Below are 22,720 nucleotides of genomic sequence, written 5' to 3' on the forward strand. Positions count from 1 at the left end.
ATAACTAATAGGAAGCTTTTTTAATAAGCGCATGTTCCTGACATCACTATAATCCTCTGTTAGCAGCAGTCGGCTGGATTACTTAATCTTCAGAGAGACCGTTAATCAGTGACATCTTAAGCTTCCCTCTGTACTACATTTTAATTTACTTTTTATCTATTGCTTAACTGCAGACATCTCTCCACCCCACCCCAAACCCACCCCCAAATTATTTGATGAAAACCCTGCAGTGTATTCCTATGGGTTGTTGTGTATAAATGGACCCTTGCTGATCATTCTGACCTTCCATAACCAGATGCAGCTCCCCCTAGAGTATACTGAGTTCATGATTTGATCCTTTCTGTCCTGTAAAAATATGCTGTAATGCAATTGCACAAGTGCATGTCACTGCATTCATCTGTCATCACATCAATACATCATTTTATGACTCTACTGCGTAACTGAAATGATGATCCAGCTATCTCTGATTTAGTTGTATGTTATGATGAGTTACGAAAGTGGTGAAGGATTGTATGTCTTAATTGATAATTCTTCTCAAATGACTCAATGGTTGCTCTCTCTCTCTCTCTCTCTCTCTCTCTCTCTCTCTCTCTCTCTCTCTCTCTCTCTCTCCAGGTCTCACTGCCCTTCCCTAATATCATCATTATTTGAAACTATGAGATCATGGTCAATGAAAATGCATTAAATGACATAACTTATTAAAGATACCCTCACATTTATTCAGATCTTGACTGCTAATTATAGTTACAGAACTCTGAAATCTAAATCAACATCTTACCACCAGCTAATTAAATCCTAATCCATCTCTATCATAAGCCTCAATTAGTCATAAAACAACATTTAGAGATATCTTTAACCTTGATTCCTGGAAAGCATCAGGCTTGTTATCTTTTAGATCAGATTTCATTGATTTGACTGTTAGATACTGCTGAACCATTGGGGAGGCGTTTTAAGTATGTAAACAAAGGTTTAAAAACTTTGTACGGACCTTGAACTTCCGCAGAACGAATAACTTAATAATGCCTAGGGTCAATACACTCTTATATAAATCAGGAAGTTAAAGATAAAAAATCGGTATCCTTGTGATTGATCAAGTATAGTACTGTATCCCTTATCTTTAGTTTTATTGTGATAAAATTTAAATACTTTTCAAATAAATCAATAAAATATATATGTTCATCATTTTATTATCTCTAAAAATCGATAGTAAATCAAATTTCAATCTTTTCGAGGTCAATCATCTTTGATAGGCATAAATTACCTATATTATATCTATGTACTTGTATGTCAGAGGACGTTGTCATTTAATTTGACTATACTTTGGAATATAGTTTTTAAGTTTTTATTCTGATAGAATTGACTACAAAACCCGTCATTACCCATACAAAAAAAAGTTACACTTAGTCATAACTTTTCTGTAACTAAAGTGTAACTTTTATGTACCTAAGATTTAGGCACATAAAAGTTATAACTTTTTTGTACCTAGATTGGACTTAAACTTTTTGCCCTATAACTAAAATGTACCTACATGGAACTTAGAAATTTCTTAGTATAACTAAAATGTACCTACATTGAACTTAGAAACTTTTCAGTATAACTAAAATGTACCTACATTGAACTTAGAAACTTTTCAGTATAACTAAAATGTACCTACATTGAACTTAGAAACTTTTCAGTATAACTGAAATGTACCTACATTGAACTTAGAAAATGTTCAGTATAACTGAAATGTACCTACATTGAACTTAGAAACTTTTCAGTGTAACTAAAATGTACCTACATTGAACTTAGTCAATTTGTGAATGTGTTTGGACTTTGTCATTTTTACACTAAAAATTTAAGTGTATCTTATCCAAGAGGTTCAAGTCTAAAGTAGACTTTTATCACAATAAATCTAAAAACTAATATAAACTATCGTTATAACTTTGTTTTTTTTTTTTTTTATAAAATCACGATAAGTGGGGGGGGGGGGGGGGGGGTAGATGTAGGTTGATCACACACTGGGTAGTAAAATCACTAAGATTTGTTTAAAAACAATGACATAACCATTATAACGGGAATCCAGTCCATCAATTGCAACACAAACACCTGTCCAAAATTTTATTGTTTTTATAAGGCAGAAACAGGAAATCACTTTCCGCCTGAACGCACACACATCCCAGGTTAACAGTAAAGGGTGTCTAAAGAGGTCATGATTAGTCCGTGCTGTGATGACACTGATGTTTGTTTAAGAAAAAAAGTTGATGTGTGTGTTTTGACCAGCAGACTGACATTTTTTTATTTTGCTCCTGCAAGCATTATTTTGTTATCTGTCTCTTGAACATCATTAGACATATTACGATTTCGTTTAAACACTGTTAAATACTAAGGGGTAGCATCAACTTTATATTATCACTGAAAATTTTTCCAACTTTTCATGGCCTACCCCATGAATAAAGGAATAGAGTAGATTTCTATATAGAAATTGATTCAGAATTTTCCCACGACATCGAATGCATGCGAAGAAAAGGGGGGGGGGGGGGGGGGGGCTGGGGAGGGGTGGTAGCATTGTTTGTTATTATGAGATGGGTTCATCATATTTATTCACATATTTGATTAATAGACATGCTGTTAACAAAGAACAGTACTGCTATTTCCATCTGTATGTTTTCCCAGTACTAGCCTATCTCTCATCGTAATTTACAACAGCACATAGCTATAAGGACTGTGTTATAAACTTTGGGAAACATGTTTTATTTAAAAAAGGTGTTATAATTTTTGGTTTTACATATTCATCAATTGTAAAAATGCATTGGTACTTAAATTGATTTAGTTTTTAAAATTCCCTCATATTATTCAAAATGGCGGCTCTTGAGACCGGAAATGCCCAGTTTTGATGATCGGTTAATAAACTAACAGGTTGTAAGGAAAGAAAATATTACTAAAATTTGTTTCAATTAAATGCAGAATTCTTTAGATAATATTAAGTAAATAATATTGTTTTTTAACCAAAATAAATTTTAAAGATTTATCCCGGTATTAATCTTGGCTGTATCGTGATTGGCCAAAATTTCAAACTTTGACTTCCGTGAATTCTGATTGGACAATTGCCATTCCGCCATCAAATTTTGAAATGGGCAAAGAAGACAGGAGTTGTTGTGAAGATTTTCCTGATTTTTTCAAGAAATATGCAGAATCACAGCGTGTTGTATGTAGTAATGAAGCTGCAAGCAGTAGTTTCATAAAGATAGACATGCTTAAGACCTGGATGATATGGCTTTAGTTGTGGATGACCATTTCCATTCAGGGTAAGTCTAATATACAAACAAGTCATTTTGAATAATTCATTTGTGTTTGCTTATCTCAATTTCTATATTATTGTTTGCACTTACAAATGAATTACATTTGGAATATTTCTAGAATTCTAATAAGAAGTGCATGATTTTATCATCTATATCAAAGCCTATGCAGCCATGTATATCTAGTGATGTACATTCTATATGTAATCAAATTATGACCGACTCTTTTAAAAAGAGTATCATTGTATTGCAGAAAAAATCCCAACAAAGTCCAGCTAGCAGACTGTACACCAGATTGAAGATACATCATTAATACAAGATGAAAAAAGTAAGTGTGTGTGTTTATCAAGTAAAGATATACAGATTTTAAATTTTTAACCATATATTATGTATATCTTTAAGTAAATGAATTATTAAAAATCTGAGAATATAATGGCAACTGCTGTATCAATGTTGACTTTTTTTTTTTAGAGGGGAGGGGGGTACCAGGTCAACAGAGAATTGAAAAGTTTTACTGATATTTAATAATAATTTATGCTACATATATTGAAAATTGTCAAACAGTATCATGTTTTAAATATTATTGCCTTCTTTTAGATTAATGGAGGACGAGGATGATACTATGAAAGAGATCAGATGCAAGAGCAACCGTCCCCATAGAAATACATGCAACCATGTAAACAGAAACCAGTTTTCACCTGCCAGGTGCTGGTCACATATATATTCAACTTGGTATGCTATAAAATTTTCTGTTTTAAGTATAAGGTAGTTGTCAAGGATTTTAACAGTTACAATGAAAGTACATGTAGTAAGAAATTGCCATAATGAAACATTCTTTTTTATACATTTTAGGAACAGATTCAAGAAACAGATCCAGTTGTTTGCTGATAAATTACTGCAGGTCATTGGTATCATCTAGAACCAGGACTGTTTTAAAAATCATACTAGTATGTTTGGAACAAAATCATGCTAGTATATGTTAGGAATTTAACCTAAAACATGCTTTATGAAGGTTTTGGTCAAATTTTGGTTTACAAAATAATGTTTTTCAAACTTTCTATTCAAATTTAGCAAGAACATTAGACACACATGTAATCCCAAATGCTTTTATGTTAGATTATTGCTTTATTTAAAAAACTTGCATATAGGGTCTGTAATGATTTGAGATTATTATGTAAACAATAAAATGCTTTCTTTGGTGACATATGCAGGATATGAATGTAGCGACATTGCAGAAAAAATACATTACCCGCATTAGCGAGTTATGTAAATTTTTTCTGCAATCATTGCTCCCTTCATTACCTGCATGAATCGTCAAAGAAAGCATTATATTGTTTATATTTACATCTTTCTTTTAACAAATTAATAAATTGTTTGTAAAGAGTAAGTTAAATTTACTATATTATTTTTAATGTGCATCAGTACGTTAGCTAAAAGAAACAGCCAAATTGTCTTCAATGGGAATGTGAGTCTGCATTGATATCCTGATTATTTCAGTGATTTTTCTAAGGTCATTGTAGGTTTCGAACAATCGTTTAACAAGGCGTTAACTATAAGTTTCCATAAGAAATGGAGGAAAGCATACTCATTAGATGTAAATATAATTCAGTAAACATATTGATTAACAAAAACATTGACTTGTGTTCTTCTACTCACATGAACAGATATGATTTTAAATTCCTATTCAAGAGCAAAAACAATTTGATGAAAAGTTCATGTCAACATTAGGGACTTTTTTTTTCATCAGTATAACACCTGTACATGTACCTGGGTTTTTTTTTTTATCTGAAGTTTATGATACAGATAGATATTTTTTGCCTACATCTGTAATTTTTCTGTGTAACTTTTCTGTACCTAAATGATAACTTTTTTGTACCTACATCTATAACTTTTCTGTACCTAAACAATAACTTTTCTGTAACTTTATGTATAACTTTTCTGTAACTATATGTATAACTTTTCTGTACCTACATCTATAACTTTTCTGTACCTAAATGATAACTTTTCTGTAACTATATGTATAACTTTTCTGTACCTACATCTATAACTTTTCTGTACCTACGTCTATAACTTTTCTGTACCTAAATGATAACTTTTCTGTAACTATATATATAACTTTTCTGTACCTACATCTATAACTTTTCTGTACCTAAATGATAACTTTTCTATACCTATATGTATAACTTTTTTGTACCTAAATGATAACTTTTCTGTAACTTTAATTTGTAACTTTTTTGTACCTAAATGATAACTTTATTATAACTTTTTGATAACTTTTTTATACCTATTTATTTTTATGAAAAAAAATAAATTGTCAATAGTTACACTCTAGTTATGACTTTTTTGTACTTAAGCAAAAAGTTACAATATAGGTATAACTTTTTGATGCTAATTTGGAACCATAATTGATCAGATGGTTCCAAATTGTGCTAACTTAGTTATGACTTTTTTGTAACTTTTTTAAGGGCTCATAGGTATAACTTTTTAGTGCTTTTTTTTGGTATGGGTAGATCTTTAAAACTGAGAACATTGTCACTTTAATTTAATTTGCCTTGTGGTTTTATAATATAACATAACTCCTTTTGAACGTACATCTCAAATTAGAATGAATCTTTTATAATTAATCAAAAAGTAATCAAAGTAAAAACATGATACCAATTCAAATTTATCTCAGATTCACCCTCAATTTTTTCCACGCAAACAAAATCATTTTCTTCAAAACTTGAGTGAAGTTCATTAATATTTCAATAACAAAATTGTTTCTTCAGTGTAACCTAAAACTCTCTCACAGAACTGATGTTTGATTGATGAAATACGATGTCACATAATTTGATTGCTCTAATACAATGGTGAGGTTTCAAAATCAATTTAGTCAGCATAAAAACAGAACAACCTCTAAGGATCTGATGCAATTTACAACCTTCTGTTTCTCCCTCTCCCTCCACAAATATTTAGAAACGCTCAAATTAGAAAGCCAGGATTATGCAACTTCTTCAGATTACAGATATCTGGGAACTTCTCAGCTGGAAGATGGAATCAGAAAGAACTGTCAAAGCCATTGTCCATTGATTAAGAACAATCCATCTTATGTCAAACAGTTTATAAAAGTTACGCATTGTCTTGTTTGCACATAGAGGCTGGATTCTAAGAAAATCCTTACACTCTGTTGCAAGCCTACTAAATAAATTATTTTTCAAAAAGAATTTTCAATCAAGAGATTTTCACTTCGTGACTGTAAAAGAATGTTATCTAATGACAACTGAAAATGACAATGACTGCATATACAGTGCTGAAAAATTATTTCTTTACAGAACCCAAAGATCACATAGTTATTCAGACATGCACTGAGGGGGGGGGGGATTAAAGGATTAACATAGAGACCAATTAACTCTCTCACCTAAAAATCTAATATACAGTCAAACCTTGTTATCTTAAACTAGATGGGACTGGTTAAAAAGTTTGAGATATCTATGTGTTCGAGATATCGGTGTTCGAGATACATGTACCATACATGTACCATAGTTCAACTGTATTTATAAAGATTCATCAATACAAAACAGCCAAAAATTCTATTCAACAACTAAAAAAATTTACCTTCTGACAAGAAAATGGTACAGAATTCTCTTTATATATTTCATGAGTCACCTAACTGACCAGTGCAGAGTAGCCAGGTGAGAGAATATACCTCCTACAGGTAAACAAACAATCCAGGTGGACCCTTGTGTAAACACAGGTATACATGTTAAAACACAGGGCTGACCCTGTATTTGACCTACTCTGGACCCTACCGTACTGAAGGATTGTGAAATTTTAATGCGGAGGTCATCTACCGTGGGCTTTTCTCCCTCTAAAGTGGACTTTGAACAACCTGGACATGAATAATCTATCTTATTTGATCAAAACGTTCACACCTACTCATGTCTGTTGCATACAATATGTATATAAGGGGTGTTTGACCGTTAAACCAGTAGAACCAATAATACCGCTGATCTCATTTCTGAACCTTGACTAGTTGAGTGTTGGTGACTATTGCATTAATTATTTCAACATAAGCTGTAGTATGAAAGGAGGAATTAGCATATTAGTACATTGAAAATATATGGTTGGACTGAAAATCAAGCCCAGGACCCCTGCAACTCTAGCTAGGAGCTCTACCACTGAGCTACTTTGGTTGATATCCATGGTCCATATACATGTAGCCACAACTAATACAGAGCAAAGTTTTACCAAACACTTTTATTTTAATCTATGAAAAAATTCTCCAATCTTTATAGTGTTGTTGCTTGCACTGTTTATTAGAAAGCCTAACATTGAGAAATATGATATATCCTTGAACAAAAAAGAAATAAGATCATTGGTATCAAATGGACATCCAATCACACTCCAGCCACCTGAACAACAAATCTAATCAAGCCATTGGACCTTGTGTACCTTAATTAATTCTCTTGCTAAAGCAAGATACACAAATTCTAATTGCGGAACAAATAGAACTCTGGTGGATAAATTTGAGTAATTTGTTCATTTTGTGGGTATCTAACCTCTCTTCCACAAATAAATCACATCAGCAACAAATAATACAATCATTTTTTTTTTTTTTCATCATATCACATACAAGACTGTAGCAAATCCTGGAAATCTGTAACATCCCAATGGTGACAGTGTGTAAGAAACAGAATGCAAGAATTCTCCCTGGAAAACCTACCATTATTTTAGAGTTTATTCTCCATCTTTATTGCAGACATTAACCAAAGTAAAGAAAACATCTTTATACTATGATATCGTTATCATTAACATCTGTCTGATCATCCATTATGTATTGAGGAATATAGAGCTCTTCATTGAGGGAATTAAAGTGGAAGGGAATTTGTAGAGCTGTCAACCAGTTTATGTCATCAATTATAGTAAAGATAGGAATGGAGTTACCAACAGAACCTTTGTATAACGCTAAAAAGTATGAGACTATTTTGCAACTCTATATCAAATGATAGTAATTGAACTGACCCTGCAGTCACAATTAACAAAGCGCCTTGCATTTACTGACCCCTCTCTCTACTACCTAATCATCTTTCATAGAGTTAACTGTTGTTTCATCAAGTTAATGTTTGTCATATACCAATTTTCGTGGATTTTGTTGTTAAATTAAATGTTCACTGAAGTGTAATTTCTGTTCATGCATTGTTAGATCATTGGCCAATATGAATTAACATATACATGTACTTTACTACTTCAGTGCTTACAGACTATACAGTATAGAAACCACAATAGCTTTCAATGGAACAGATTTCTATTCTAAAAAACAAAATATGAGGTTTAAGCTTTCATCTGTACTGGAAAAACAAGTTCTAGGTTAATGATAGTGGGGTGAGTACTGGTAAAAATCTGAAGTACATGTAGTTTAACTGTACTAATGAAGTACTGCGCAGTCAGTCATCTATATTGCATGCATCATCCACAGGCAGGACCATGCTTTTATATGTGCTCCTGAATGTTTCATCAGTACACTAGCTGGATTTGAAATAACTGCACAAAAGTCAATATAACCCAACCCCCTAAGGAGTCATACTCATTGCAAGATTTCGAACAACCCATAAACACTGTTGGTAGTATTGAAAGTAAATAATATGGAGATGAGACAATACTGTCATAAACAATACGAGGAAATTACATGCCCCATGATGTGAGGATCGTTTAATAAGAGATCAGGGACTCTGAGGCGGTCTGTGTCAGTCTGTGTATGCTCCCAGTCGGGTCTTATAGACGGTGTGAGGTCCACTGACTGATAACTATATGATGGAGGCTATAAACTATTAAGGGCCTTAAAAAAAATTAATCACAGATCTTGGTTGGTAGTCAAATCCACACACACAAGAAAACTAACAATGTCATACTTTCAAATTGAATAAAGTCGGGTTCGACTGTAAATGGAAATGCTTTAATTATGCTTTATGTAGACAATGGTAGATGGGCAATATATATAAGACCAGTATCTATGTGGTCAGCCTCCATTAGATTCTGCAGCAAAAGAAGTGTTGTTTTGGAATTTTTTTATTAATGAAGTTAAAATATTGGTGGTTTTCAATGGTAGATTATTTTCTATTCTCTTTTGAGAAGTGGATGTGTCGGCTATGCCTGTCCACTTCTCAAAAGAGATTAATTATTTTCATTTCTATGAATATTCTGATGACTCTATGATCCAGTAATGCAATATCGCTTTCTCCTTTGGGAATTCTCTAAGCATTTGTCTGGATCCAACACAAAATGGTATAAAACATACATAACAAATGCACATATGATAGGAAATATTACAGCTTGATATCAGCTTATTCAAGCAGAACACTGTTACATCAGACGGCAAGTTTTCCCATGACATTTATATCACATAACTTCTAAATATCACATTTCGTTCATCCTTGGAATATTTTCCAATTAACAAATTCTGAAATTCATTGCATGATTTACATGTTCTTTTGTTTTTTTTTTCTGAATATTTTAGCAAATAAAATTTTTTTTATCTGAATGAAAAGGTTCACCAGTAGATTAGAGAGATATAAAAATAGGTTATCTTCAGGATGCATAATATGTTTTAACATCCTCTTATGTCATTGTGCAACACTCAGAGCGAGACACAGCAGACATGACAAAAGTTTTATCTAGAGCATGTATTTAAAAAAAAACATTACGTACATTAATAATCCCATAAGGGAGAAACCTGTTTTTATTTACAAAAAGCAACCTATCTTTTTTAAAAGAATACATACAGCCAAATAAAGATATGGCTAAATATGCATGTTTCTTTTAAATCAACAGGATCAGCCCATATTTCATATAAAAACGGATTTTCAAACATGCACATACCTTTGCCATTCTGCTTGAATAACCATCCAAAACTTTAATAAAAATCTTCCTGCACGATCATTGCAATATCTATAATATATACATAAAAGCAATAAAGTTGTCAAAAATCCCAGGCACAATCAGTTGGAGGACACAATGCTAAGAGGGAGTCATTTGTGCCAAGTTTTACTGGGTGAGCAGTCCTTTAGTCCCCGACACACGCACACCGTCACACCAAATTACTATCGACGGAATTCCCTGGTCGTCCAGTGGAAAGAGCCAATGGCAGGAGCTGAATATTTCTTCATTTGGCTGATAGCATCCCCCGAACTCGAACTCGGTTCACTGATACCAAGATAAGAGTATATCAGTCCGTTCTGTAAGATGGTCCCTGCTTTAATCCAGTTAGAGAAATGATATATCAGTCCCTCAAAGGCCTAACAATAAATGGCAGACTCTCTCACTCTGTTTGTGCACATTCATAGCTCTTTACAGTTAATAAATATATATATAGACTGCATGTATACTCGGTATAACATAAGGAAGTGTTTCGGCAAATTTGTGTGCATATGTTTCTGATCAGAAAAAGTGACTTGCATGGGAAGAGGACATAACAAAAGCAATATCAGACCAGTTATTGGATATTCGGGCCGTGGTTTCTTCAAGCCTTCTTCTGAATCCGTTTTATTAACTTGGGAGAATGAATCAACAGTCACAGTGTGTGTTTTATTGGAAAGATCCAAAGAAATTGATACAAAAGGAAATCGGTTTCATCAGAGAAATTACGTAAGACAGACATTGTGCTCAACCATGAGTACCAAAAGGTGGAAAATAAAAACTCAAAACCGCAAAGTATTTACAAACATTGACACACAAAAGCCATTATACAGATGCCAGATGGAAACTTGTAAAATTGTGTTTACCGTCTCAAATCCCTGGCGTGTTAATCAACAAATCAATAATCCATACCTACACAAGGCTTTGAGTAAACATCTACATAATAAGCCCGATTAAATTATTACACTGTATCATAATTAAACACTAGGAAATTACAAAGTCTCACAGGAAGACATATGGTGTGGCTTTAGCCACAGTTAGCATTTCATTATGAGGGCAGTGCAATCCAATTTATTGATTGTAATATGTCCAAATACCAAACCCTTAACTAGAAAGTTAGAAAAGCCCCAGTCTTGTGTTGTACCTATTAAATAACAAAATATCATTTAAAATGATAAAAATCAAGACAACATTGAGATGGTGACCATTTCAAAAGACTCCGCCTAAATAACGGACAATAGGATAAAAGCATTTCAGAGAATTTTGCTTTGACCTATATCTTCATAATTTTGGCAAAGAAGTGTTCATTCAATCTCATTACCCCTCATATATATACAGGCATTTTTAATGACCTGAGCAAGATTAAGGAAAATGAAATAATCTACGGTTTAAAACTGATTATAAAGTGATCTCCTAAGTCCTTCACATTGACTTGGTTCAAAGTCACAACACATCATTAACCCATAAGATCTATTTATGTGAAGTTGAGAATATACATGCTCTTAAAGAATTTTGTGTGATCTGGTATGACCTTGACCCTTGACCTACAAACTCCATTTAAGGTCACTGCACACCATTTGACCAAATACACTCTCTGAGTGAAGTATGAACCTGATTGGACCAAAAGGAGAGAATATAAGCTCCAGACAAGGATTTTCATATAATTCCGCTTTATCCTTAACCTTAGACCTAGAAACATGGTTCAAGGTCACTGCACACCTTTAACACAAAGAAACTCAGTGGGTGAAGTATGAGCCAGATTGCTTTAGGGAGAGATGATACATGTATGCTCCAGACAAGAGCTCTAGATGGACAGACAGATGGACAGACTGATCACTATAGGGCACCTGGTATCGCGTGGGGCCCTAATGAATGATTTTTCAAGCCTCTGCAACATATTGCATATTTGCGCACATGATTGTTCCTGAACATTTTCACAGCTGGGTATTTTAGTCTTTGCCTAAATAATTTCAACACTTTAGTTCAACACATCAATAAATCTATAAAAATCTAGTGCAAGTGATTATGCAATCTGAAGTAAAGGACCTCATATGTCATAACGAGACTCCTATCTTTACTTGAGATTGAAATAAAGGTCAGATTCAAATTGGTCCTATTTTAGCCCTTAAAGATCCCCTCATTCCCTCAAGGCCCATGTGAGATTAAGACTTAATGGATCACTGGCACCAAGCAATGAGACCTCTGTCTTATGTGTTGGCAAGATGCTACACTGTACAACAAGATGAACTTCTCAAATCTTTCTTAGAACAATGCGTTCAGAGATTACTAACAATGATGCAATTTGAAATCAGAACCATGGCATTTTTTCTTAAGCAGGTTTATATATTGCAGGAAATGTCGACAGAACACTCAGACACTGTTGACTGCAGAATCAGGTACCAATGGTAATTTTGATTTATTTCTTGGGGTATCTTAAGAACACTATCATGCAGATGATGATGTGACAATTAACATTAAGCGCAGACCCTTAGTTTTTTTTTTTTCAAAGTAGAATAAGAAACACAAAACCCCACTCCTGACTGCAGATGTTTATTCTGTGATCTTTTGAGAACAATTTATGGGATATTGTGACAATAAAACACACAGCATACTTTGGTAATCACCGATACATCAAATTTCATTCTGCATTCTGCGCAGCATGGAAAACCCTACACTTTTCTGATTGCACCATCTGTTGCTATATAAACAGATGAAGAAGTATCCAGATTTTTATTTGTTTTAACAGCTTGACCATATTACCAATCTTGACATATCTTGCAATGACCTTCATAGAACTCCATCACGCTTTCTTTTTATAGACGGTATGCTTAGCCTTGCCAATATGTTGGAATTAATTTTGTTTTCAAATTAGCAAACTTCATGAAAATTTCTCACACATGAATAAAAGTTGGGTTACTGTAATAACATTTTGGACTATGGATGACATATTCTTATAAGCACAGATAATCTAAAGAGAAGTACATGTATTCAGCCTGTAATGAAAATAAAGCAAAATAAATTGAATACAGCTTCTACAATTACCATTTTGCTGAAAGGCTGACAATGATCTTTCAGAAAGATGAGAGAGTTAATTTGTCCTCCTCAAATTAACATGGCTTCACTAATTGGACTACAGGCTGAATCAGCTGTTTTATCTATACTGAAAACTCCATCTATACCAAGTAAAACTGCACGTACCAGGTTGTTTCATCTTCCTACATGAACAGCCATAGGCTAAGACCTTGCTTATTTGAAAGTTAAAGTTTGAATGATCGTTTACTTTGCTGACAAGTAACGGGAAGATATGATGCAAAAAAAAAAATAATAGCACATTCAAAGGGGGATCACTCTGGTAGCGTTATCCAGAGGCATGTTTTTCCTTTCATTTAATTTCACTTTAAATATATTTAAATACATGTATTTATAATCATTCTTTGAGTGCATCAGTCATCTATCTGATATATACACAAAGTCTTAAGACTCCAGTCAAGGTTGAGGCACTTAATTAAGATAAGAATTCAAATCAAGTAATGGATGGAATTTCATAAAGAAATTGAAGATCAAAGGGAGTCAACTCCGGTAGCTTTATCAAAGCAAGTAAATACACTAATTTGAGTTTCACATATACAAAAGAAACTCTACAGATGTAATTAAGATCTCATGGATTTAAATGCCTACTGAAGTTTGAACTTGGCAAGAGAGTGTCTCAGATTACACAACTGTATGCCGCTTGATTAAACATCTGATACGACAACGCACACTGTCGACCTGTGTGTTATCTGAACATCAAAGGACCTTGGTTAGATTTACCAAGGGTAATACATACACATCAGTATACTACCCAATACATTTATAACAGTACCCAAATAGCCACGTTCTGACATGTTTCTGACTGTTTGCTGCTATTGTATGTCCATCAACAATCCTATATCGTATATATTTCATGTCGGGGCCCTACACACCCACTGATTATATATCAATAACAGAGCAAAGTCACACTGGGAATTTTAAAAGTACCACGTTAAGGTGGTATGGGACACTTCCGTGATGTGACCTATTGTTTATCTAAATAAACAATAAAACCAAGTGTAATTATAAAAGTAGTTTTTTTCTCAAAACTGTCACCCAACAGCGCAGCGCAGTGGGTTAGAGGGTTTACTATGAATCTGTAAGTCATGAGTTTGAATCCCGGTGGGGTTTTTACAATTTTTACCTCTCCAAATATTTTTAAAATCTATTTTGTTGTTAAATATTGTAAAATTTGAAAATTCTAAACTGGTGAAAGTATTTTAATTGTATTAAATATACTTGAATCCACATTGATATTGACAGATGTCCCATACCACCATAAGAATTTAATACATGGGTTAATGTATTATATACTCCATTCCAGTACAGATACACATGAATGTGCAGTCAGTAATGTTGTTAATGTGAGTAACCATTGTAATCATATGTTAATGAATCAACAATAGCAGTTACCCCTTAGAGAGAATAAATGAAACTATTAATAGTTGCCCTTTACACAGAATTAACTAAATCCGGTACCATTAATAGAATTTTTGACAATAATTATGTAATTGTCCCCTTCCATAACCTTTTTTTACAATATTGTCAGTATTTTTTGACAAGGTCATTTGGGATTTGAGCACACAATTAAACATGTACTGTGGGAATTACTGATACAAGTAATACGAATTTAACCTCATAAACTTCACTACAACTTCAGCATTGTAGCTGAATGATACACTGTCAACAAATATAATAATACTACATCACAAAATTCAGTTACAAAATGCTGAGTAATGAATTCCCCCCCCCCCCCCCCCCCAAAAAAAATTGTTTATTTTACACATCTTCAAGCAACGAAGAATGCTTATTTAAATGGGAAAAATGTGTTCAGAACTCCTCAAGAAAATTGTCTACATACACATGTAGCCTCTGCAACCTTCAGACATAAACTACCAAGACAGCCTCTCTCTGATGAGCCGTCAGACTCTACTTGAAGACTAGCCAATGGAGTGTCATCACACTCCATCAGTTTGTAAGGAGAGCTAGAACCATACAGACAACACACAGGCTTCAAAGCATCAAGAGAGAGATAGATGTAATGTCTTCCACATCAGACATTTACAGGTATACCTTCTTCACCAGGATCAAGTATAGGGGCAGACTGTGTATTGTGGGTTCTTTTCTCTTAAGATAAATTTACTGCGAAAGACTTAAAGTAAATGAAAATATGGCAATACCTTTTCTTATAACACACCAAATCAAAGTTTCTATACGCATATGCATAAAATAAGTCTTTACTTTTAGTCAAAAGTTCTCACATATATCAGTACATGTACCACTGAGGTAAATGGAGTCCTTATTTGAGAGCCGATAATATATATCAAAGATTCTTACCAACACTGCCTTTTCTGTTATTCAAAATCAAGATCATTGTGCAACTTACCTACAACAGAAAGAAAACATTACATTAATTCAATTGTCAATAGGTAAACATATGATTTAAACAATGATTAAATGCCTATGAATTCAATACTTATAAGGCTTAGAGCACTTTCAAGTCCTTTATTCTAACATTTTGTGGATCTGAAACTCTAGGACTCTTGCAAGTGCTTATTTATCAAGTCATAAGAAAGAATTATAATCTTTTACATTAGTTTCTTTTTCAATAATGTCAAGATTGACAGTTTCATTCCTATTACATTGCTTAACACGATTGCTTTAATAAATACATCTAAGACCAACAGATTTCACTCCATCTCCATAGCAGAATTTAATAGGATTGTATATGATTGACAGAATCAGTTGTAGTAAATGAGCCAGAACTGCAGATAGAAAAATGGTGTACATGTGATGTGATAAACCTCAGATTAGAAAAAACAAGATATCTGTGAGCCAATGCTCACTAGTGATACCCCCGCTCTGATGTGAATATGCAAAATAAGCAAAGTCGACATTTAACAGAAAGCTGGCATCCGATTGGTACAGAAATATATCCAACAATATGGCATGCCTAAACAAATAGTGTGTTAAAATTTCAAGCATCTGTGATAAACAGCTGCTGAGAAATCTTTGACGAAAATTTGTTTGAAAATTTCGGCTAAAATAAACAAAGTACTCATTTAACAGGATGATGACGTCCGATTGGTACAAAAATATATCCCACAATATGGCATGCCTTAACAAACACTGTGTAAAAATTTCAAGCATCTCCGATAAATAGCTGCTGAGAAATCTTTGACGAAAATTTGTTTGAAAATTTTGGCAAAAAATAAACAAAGTCATTATTTAACAGGATGTTGACGTCTGATAGATACAAAAATATATCCCACGATATGGCATGCCAAAACAGTGTGTTAAAATTTCAAGCATCTGCAAAAACTAGCTGCTGAGAAATCTTTGACGAAAATTTGTTTGAAAATTTTGGCTAAAAATAAACGAAGTCGTCATTTAACAGGAAGTTGACGTTTGATTGGTACAAAAATACATCCCACGATATAGCATGCCTATACAAATACTGTGTAAAAATTTCAAGCATCTGCGATAAACAGTTGCTGAGAAATCTTTGACGAAAATTTGTTTGAAAATTTTGGTTAAAAAATAAGCAAAGTCGTCATTTAACAGGAAGTTGACGTCCGATTGGTACAAAAATATATCCCACGATATGGCATGCCTTAACAAACACTCTGTAAAAATTTCAAGCATCTGCGATAAACAGTTGCTGAGAAATCTTTGACGAAAATTTGTTTGAAAATTTTGGTTAAAAAATAAGCAAAGTCGTCATTTAACAGGAAGTTGACGTCTGATAGATACAAAAATATATCCCACGATATGGCATGCCAAAACAAATAGTGTGTTAAAATTTCAAGCATCTGCAAAAACTAGCTGCTGAGAATTCTTTGACGGAAATTTGTTTGAAAATTTTGGCAAAAAATAAAGGAAGTCGTCATTTAACAGGAAGTTGACGTCCGATTGGTACAAAAATACATCCCACGATATAGCATGCCTATACAAATACTGTGTAAAAATTTCAAGCATCTGCGATAAACAGTTGCTGAGAAATCTTTGACGAAAATTTGTTTGAAAATTTTGGTTAAAAAATAAGCAAAGTCGTCATTTAACAGGAAGTTGACGTCCGATTGGTACAAAAATATATCCCACGATATGGCATGCCCTAACAAACACTCTGTAAAAATTTCAAGCATCTGCGATAAACAGTTGCTGAGAAATCTTTGACGAAAATTTGTTTGAAAATTTTGGTTAAAAAATAAGCAAAGTCGTCATTTAACAGGAAGTTGACGTCCGATTGATACAAAAATATATCCCACAATATGGCATGCCTAAACAAATAGTGTATTAAAATTTCAAGCATCTGCGATAAATAGCTGCTGAGAATTCTTTGACGGAAATTTGTTTGAAAATTTTGGCAAAAAATAAAGGAAGTCGTCATTTAACAGGAAGTTGACGTCCGATTGGTACAAAAATACATCCCACGATATAGCATGCCTATACAAATACTGTGTAAAAATTTCAAGCATCTGCGATAAACAGTTGCTGAGAAATCTTTGACGAAAATTTGTTTGAAAATTTTGGTTAAAAAATAAGCAAAGTCGTCATTTAACAGGAAGTTGACGTCCGATTGGTACAAAAATATATCCCACGATATGGCATGCCTTAACAAACACTGTGTTAAAATTTCAAGCATCTGCGATAAATAGTTGCTGAGATAAATGCGACAGAAATTTTTGTTACGGACGGACAGACAGACGGACAGACAGACAGACAGACGGACGGACAGACGGACGGACAGACAGACACACAAGGGTACAACAGTATACCCCCTCTCCTTCGGAGCGGGGGTATAAAAAATGAATTTTGATGATGGTAATAAAGACACAGAGAGAGAGAGAGAGAGAGAGAGAGAGAGAGAGAGAGAGAGAGAGAGAGAGAGAGGGAGAGAGAGAGGGGGAGTGACCTTTAAATATTGAAGAAAAAAATTTGCAAGAGTTATAACTCTCATTCCATTTTATCAAAATCAAGTCATTTTAGTTTTATTGCACAACTAAATGAAGTCTTTTATAATTGGAATATTTTTAAAAAGTGCAGCCAATTAAGTTACTAAAATATATCAATTATCATTAATATCAGGAAGTCATTACATACACACACTTTATCATATATTACAATTTATGACAATGATTAAAAATGACCTGAATCAGATGCAAAAGGGTGAAAACTAATAGTGCAACAGCTGAGCTTGAAACCCAAAGGTGACATTAACTATAAAAGATAATTACAATTTCATCATTTTAATTATCAAAAGCTGAACCCAGAGAACAGGGAATTTAGGTAACTTTGCAAATTTTCCTCTGAATCTATACAGAGCCTTGGAATACTAACAATGGGCCTTGACCTTCTAGTTAAGAACTTGACCTATGACCCTCCTGGTTAACCAAGCATGTACCGGTAATTTAGACTTTGCTGTGTTGTAGACAGAGATGTAAAGACAAGTCTTTAATTAAGAGCACTGCTTGAAAGACAGATATCAAAAAGGTCTGCAACAGACCATGCAAATTGAGGGGTTTTTTTAATTGCTTCATGATGAAGATATTTTTTGCTAAAATATCAAATCTGTGGTAAAATAAAGCATATTGACTTTGTTAGCACTCTGATCATGTAGGTAATGAATTACTGGTTTAAGCATTATCATGATTTACCACCTCAGTCAAGTGAGGATCAACTGTTACAGATTTTACACTCACAATCTAGCTTGAGAACACATATAATTGCTTCAACAGTTCTCCTTAGAATGTACACAATTGGTATGTGACATGTACTTCTGAATGAACCCAAAATTGATCTAACTTCTACAATCCAGCTCAAGCAACATACCAAATCATTTCAACATCTTATTGACCATTCATTATTTAACAATTTCCTGCCTCTTGGCAATCTAATGTTCTGAAGTACCATGCAAATTTGTCATATATTTCATTGCATCTGAAATACAAGAATTTCATTGCGATACCAAGTATTTGGACGACATTCTCCGCATAACTTTGAGTAATAGTGCCAAATCAATTTAATCTCAATTGTAAAATTTATTATTCATCATAACAGATATGTTTAATTTAGGAACCTTACATTGTAAATGCTCAAAAATATGGTATAATTATCGTATCACAAAATTATATCTGCAAACCTATTTATAGATGCCTATTCTGTAGAACTATAATTGATTCCTCTACTCATGTCAGAATATTAGGTAACATTAATAATGCTCAACTCTCAGAGCATGTTATTGAAAAGGTATGATTATTGCAAACCCCATGCAAAGATATCTAGCTATGATCAATTTGCAGCAAAGTCTGTGAAAGCTATTTCTCTGTCAGAAACAAAAAGCTACACCCACAGATATTCTCATCCTGCAGGTTGGACGATCGAGTTATCCGTGTGTATGGTGTATGCAGCAGATGATGCAAGAAAACAGAGGAAGCATAAAAAAGTAGCAATTTTTAGACCAGCCAGACAAGATTACACTGAAACTTAAATAAGATGTTCAAAGAAGTGGTCTCCTTGACAAAAAAATAAAATGAACACATATATACACCATAACCTGAAAATTTATTTTAGTTTGCATGAGGTGAATGAATTTGATACAGCGATTGTATTCAAAGAATTCATTTGACTGAAACTATAAGCTAGGGATGAATGAATTTGAAGCTTATAAGCATCTGACAAGCAAAGAGATAACAATGTATGTTGATAAATCCGAGATGAGGCCCTGACTGAATTATCATTACCAAATCTGAGTTACTGTTCATAAAACACTAGCAGTCAACAATCTGAACGGTAGGCCAAGGTCAAGGTCAAATCAAGGTCAAACTTTCCGGGAAACTTGCAACTTGGTATTTTAAATTCCTAATCATTGAAATGACTTTATGATATTTTTATGTTAAGAAAATAGTTCCCAAACTATTATATATATCATGGTACATATGTATTAAGTAAAAGTAAATTTGAATTCTTGCCTTCTAAATTCTTCTGCAAAATATCGAATTTGGTTTATCAACGATCACATAACTAATCATTACATTTTACTTATTCAAACAGCCAAGGTTTAAACATGAACATATTGTTAGTTCAGTAGGTGATGTATTAAGTGACCTTGAAATGTCAAGGTTATTTATCTCTCAGTCTCATCATCCTGTACCCACAATTACTGAGAGGTACATGGCAGTATTTGACTTGGACTATAGTGTTACGGTAAAAAATCAATGTAATCACAATTAGTCATGCAATGATACAACCAGTTGCTGCAAATTAAGTGCCTTAGGCTTAGAATGTCAAGGTCAATCATGTTTACTTGCAGTCTGAAAAGAGTATTGGCATTGTAGCCACTTTAAAACATGTGAAAAGTATTATGAGAGTGTTGTACAAGAGAATTCTTGTTGAAAACTTAATGATCAAATAAATCCATTATTTTACCTAATACCAGACTATGAGTCTAGACAAGAACCCAATATACTCATGGATTTCTGGGTAAAAACTTTATAATCAAATAAAGTCATATTTCACCTCATGTCAGACTTTAAAATGAGTCCAGACAGGTATAAAAACAGAAAGTGAAGTATGCCAGACGGCCAGTCATTTCCTGCTTAATATTCCAGTACTAATACTAGTGCTCTTCAGTTTATATAAATATAAGCCACTCAGGGGTGGGAATGTTTTACCTGTGGGTTGGGGTATTTTACTTGAGGGGTCAAGGTGTTTTACCTGAGGGTTTGGTAGGGACACCCTCCTTCTGCTGTTTTGCTGCAGCATTTTGAGGAGGGCCATTTCTGCGTTGTCCTCATCGAAGAATTCCTTGACCTCCTTTTCATCGGGGATGGCCTGTAGCGACCGACGACGGGGGCGCTGTTCGGGCGGCTTCAGAAAATTCATCCTCTCTCGATCAAACGTAATGTCACAATTATAGCAAAAAATCCAATATTGATCGCGCCACTCACAATTACAAAAATTTTATATACTCCTAATGTCTTCTAATGAACGGCTTTCCTTAAAAATCCTTGCAATAAATCGTAACTCTTCTCTGATCCACCTAATCAAACAAAAGATTTCAGTGATGATACACACAAAACAATGACTGCTGGAGCTTTCCTTTCATGATGTATCGGCCATTTTTATTCCTTCAGATAATAAAATGGCCTGTCACAGACTGAATCCACCACTTCTGGACACACAATTCAATCATCTGGCCAACAGATAATTGTTTTGTGTCTCCGGCCTGTCACTATATCCTATGGTTCCACCAAAACCTTGCCCGACTCTCACCACAAAACCAGCCAGCCAAAGTTCCCTGGAGAAACCAAATTCCAACATGCAAACCAAATATCAAACACTTACAGCTAATCCATAGTTTGGTAGTCACTTTGTGGCCATGAAAATCATTCTCATAATCAAAAGTTCAATAAAGTGATGTAACTCACAGTCTACAAGTCTTACATCGGTACCTCTCCTTTAACATGCACTGATGATTTTATACATTGCCTCCTAGTATCTTGCATTTCAAAGCAGCCTTTCATATGCAACCATAAGCCCGGACTAAAAATCTCTTCAAAATTGTAAATGTTTTAAAACCAATGAAACCACAATATCCCAACATTTTATGACATGTCTGTTTACTTGCAAGAGCTGTAAAAATCTCCACAAAAAGTAATATCTATACAAAGGTAAACAGATATAAAACGCACATAAAGATTTTTCTATGCGTTCACCATAACTTTCATACTGATGGCAGAATATCTAGATTTGATATGGCAACTATTCAATTATTTAAGACTCAAATCCCCTTTTCCTCCACAAATCAACAAAACTGTAACATTCTGACAAAAATACACTTAAAATCAAGTGAAGTTACCAGTAATACATGTTTTGATATAATTACCCCCTCATATAAACAAAACTTCTTTTTTAACTCAATCAATGACCTTTGACTTTATGAGAATTGACCTCGAAAGACGACCTATATTAAAGCTGGGCAAATACAGAGAATTGCCCCAATTTTGACTAGCAGTTGTTCAATAGATATTGCATCACCGATCTTCATACACAAAATACATTAGAACATAGCTATCTACAAAATAAATTGTCACTATCTTGATGATAAAACAAAAAGAACCCGAATCCCATTAAATTACCACAATCTAATGTTCCATATGAAAAATTCAATCCCTTAGAGACAGCACCAGTCCTGGTCCATTACTGGCTTCATCTGTAATCACTGCAGACAAATGAACAGTACAGAAGTATTCCTTGCATCCTTTTATCTTTGATCAATAATCAAAGTCCTCTTACCTTTTAACTACCTAAATACACCTGAGACTCACAAAATGAACAACTGAACAAAATGGTTTTCGATTTGACATTTACAAATTCACTGCACTCAAAGCTTGCTGAATATACCATGTGATAATCATAACTGTCCACAAATGGCTTGCAGTGCCAATACCAAAAGGTTAAAGTTATTCCAGTTTTAAGAC

The 22,720-nt window shown here is 33.7% G+C and overlaps 1 protein-coding gene and 1 long non-coding RNA gene across 14 annotated transcripts in view; one reads left to right on the top strand and one right to left on the bottom strand.

Moving 5' to 3' along the window:
* LOC128163149 (5'-AMP-activated protein kinase subunit gamma-1-like) overlaps positions 1-22,720 on the bottom strand; it is a 112,534-nt gene that overhangs the window by 50,898 nt on the left and 38,916 nt on the right. The window contains exon 1 of one of the 10 annotated variants that reach the window (XM_052826673.1): positions 20,955-22,717. The exons of 8 other annotated variants lie outside the window; for them this stretch is intronic. In XM_052826673.1, coding sequence (XP_052682633.1) covers positions 20,955-21,122 — 168 coding nt within the window. In that variant the 5' untranslated portion in view covers positions 21,123-22,717. Of the gene's footprint in view, positions 1-10,133; positions 10,552-20,954; positions 22,718-22,720 lie in introns of those variants that run through there. One more of the 10 variants, XM_052826678.1, reaches the window with a different exon arrangement.
* LOC128163151 (uncharacterized) lies at positions 2,528-4,653 on the top strand. 4 transcript variants are annotated; one of them, XR_008240766.1, is made up of 4 exons: positions 2,528-3,287; positions 3,532-3,606; positions 3,876-4,010; positions 4,131-4,653. It is a non-coding gene; the product is annotated as an uncharacterized LOC128163151 (long non-coding RNA). The 4 variants fall into 4 exon arrangements; XR_008240764.1 differs by having other exon boundaries at positions 3,532-4,010; XR_008240765.1 differs by lacking the exon at positions 2,528-3,287 and having other exon boundaries at positions 3,349-3,606.

The sequence above is a fragment of the Crassostrea angulata genome, chromosome 9 (genome assembly GCF_025612915.1).
Source record: "Crassostrea angulata isolate pt1a10 chromosome 9, ASM2561291v2, whole genome shotgun sequence".
Lineage (NCBI taxonomy): Eukaryota > Metazoa > Mollusca > Bivalvia > Ostreida > Ostreidae > Magallana > Magallana angulata.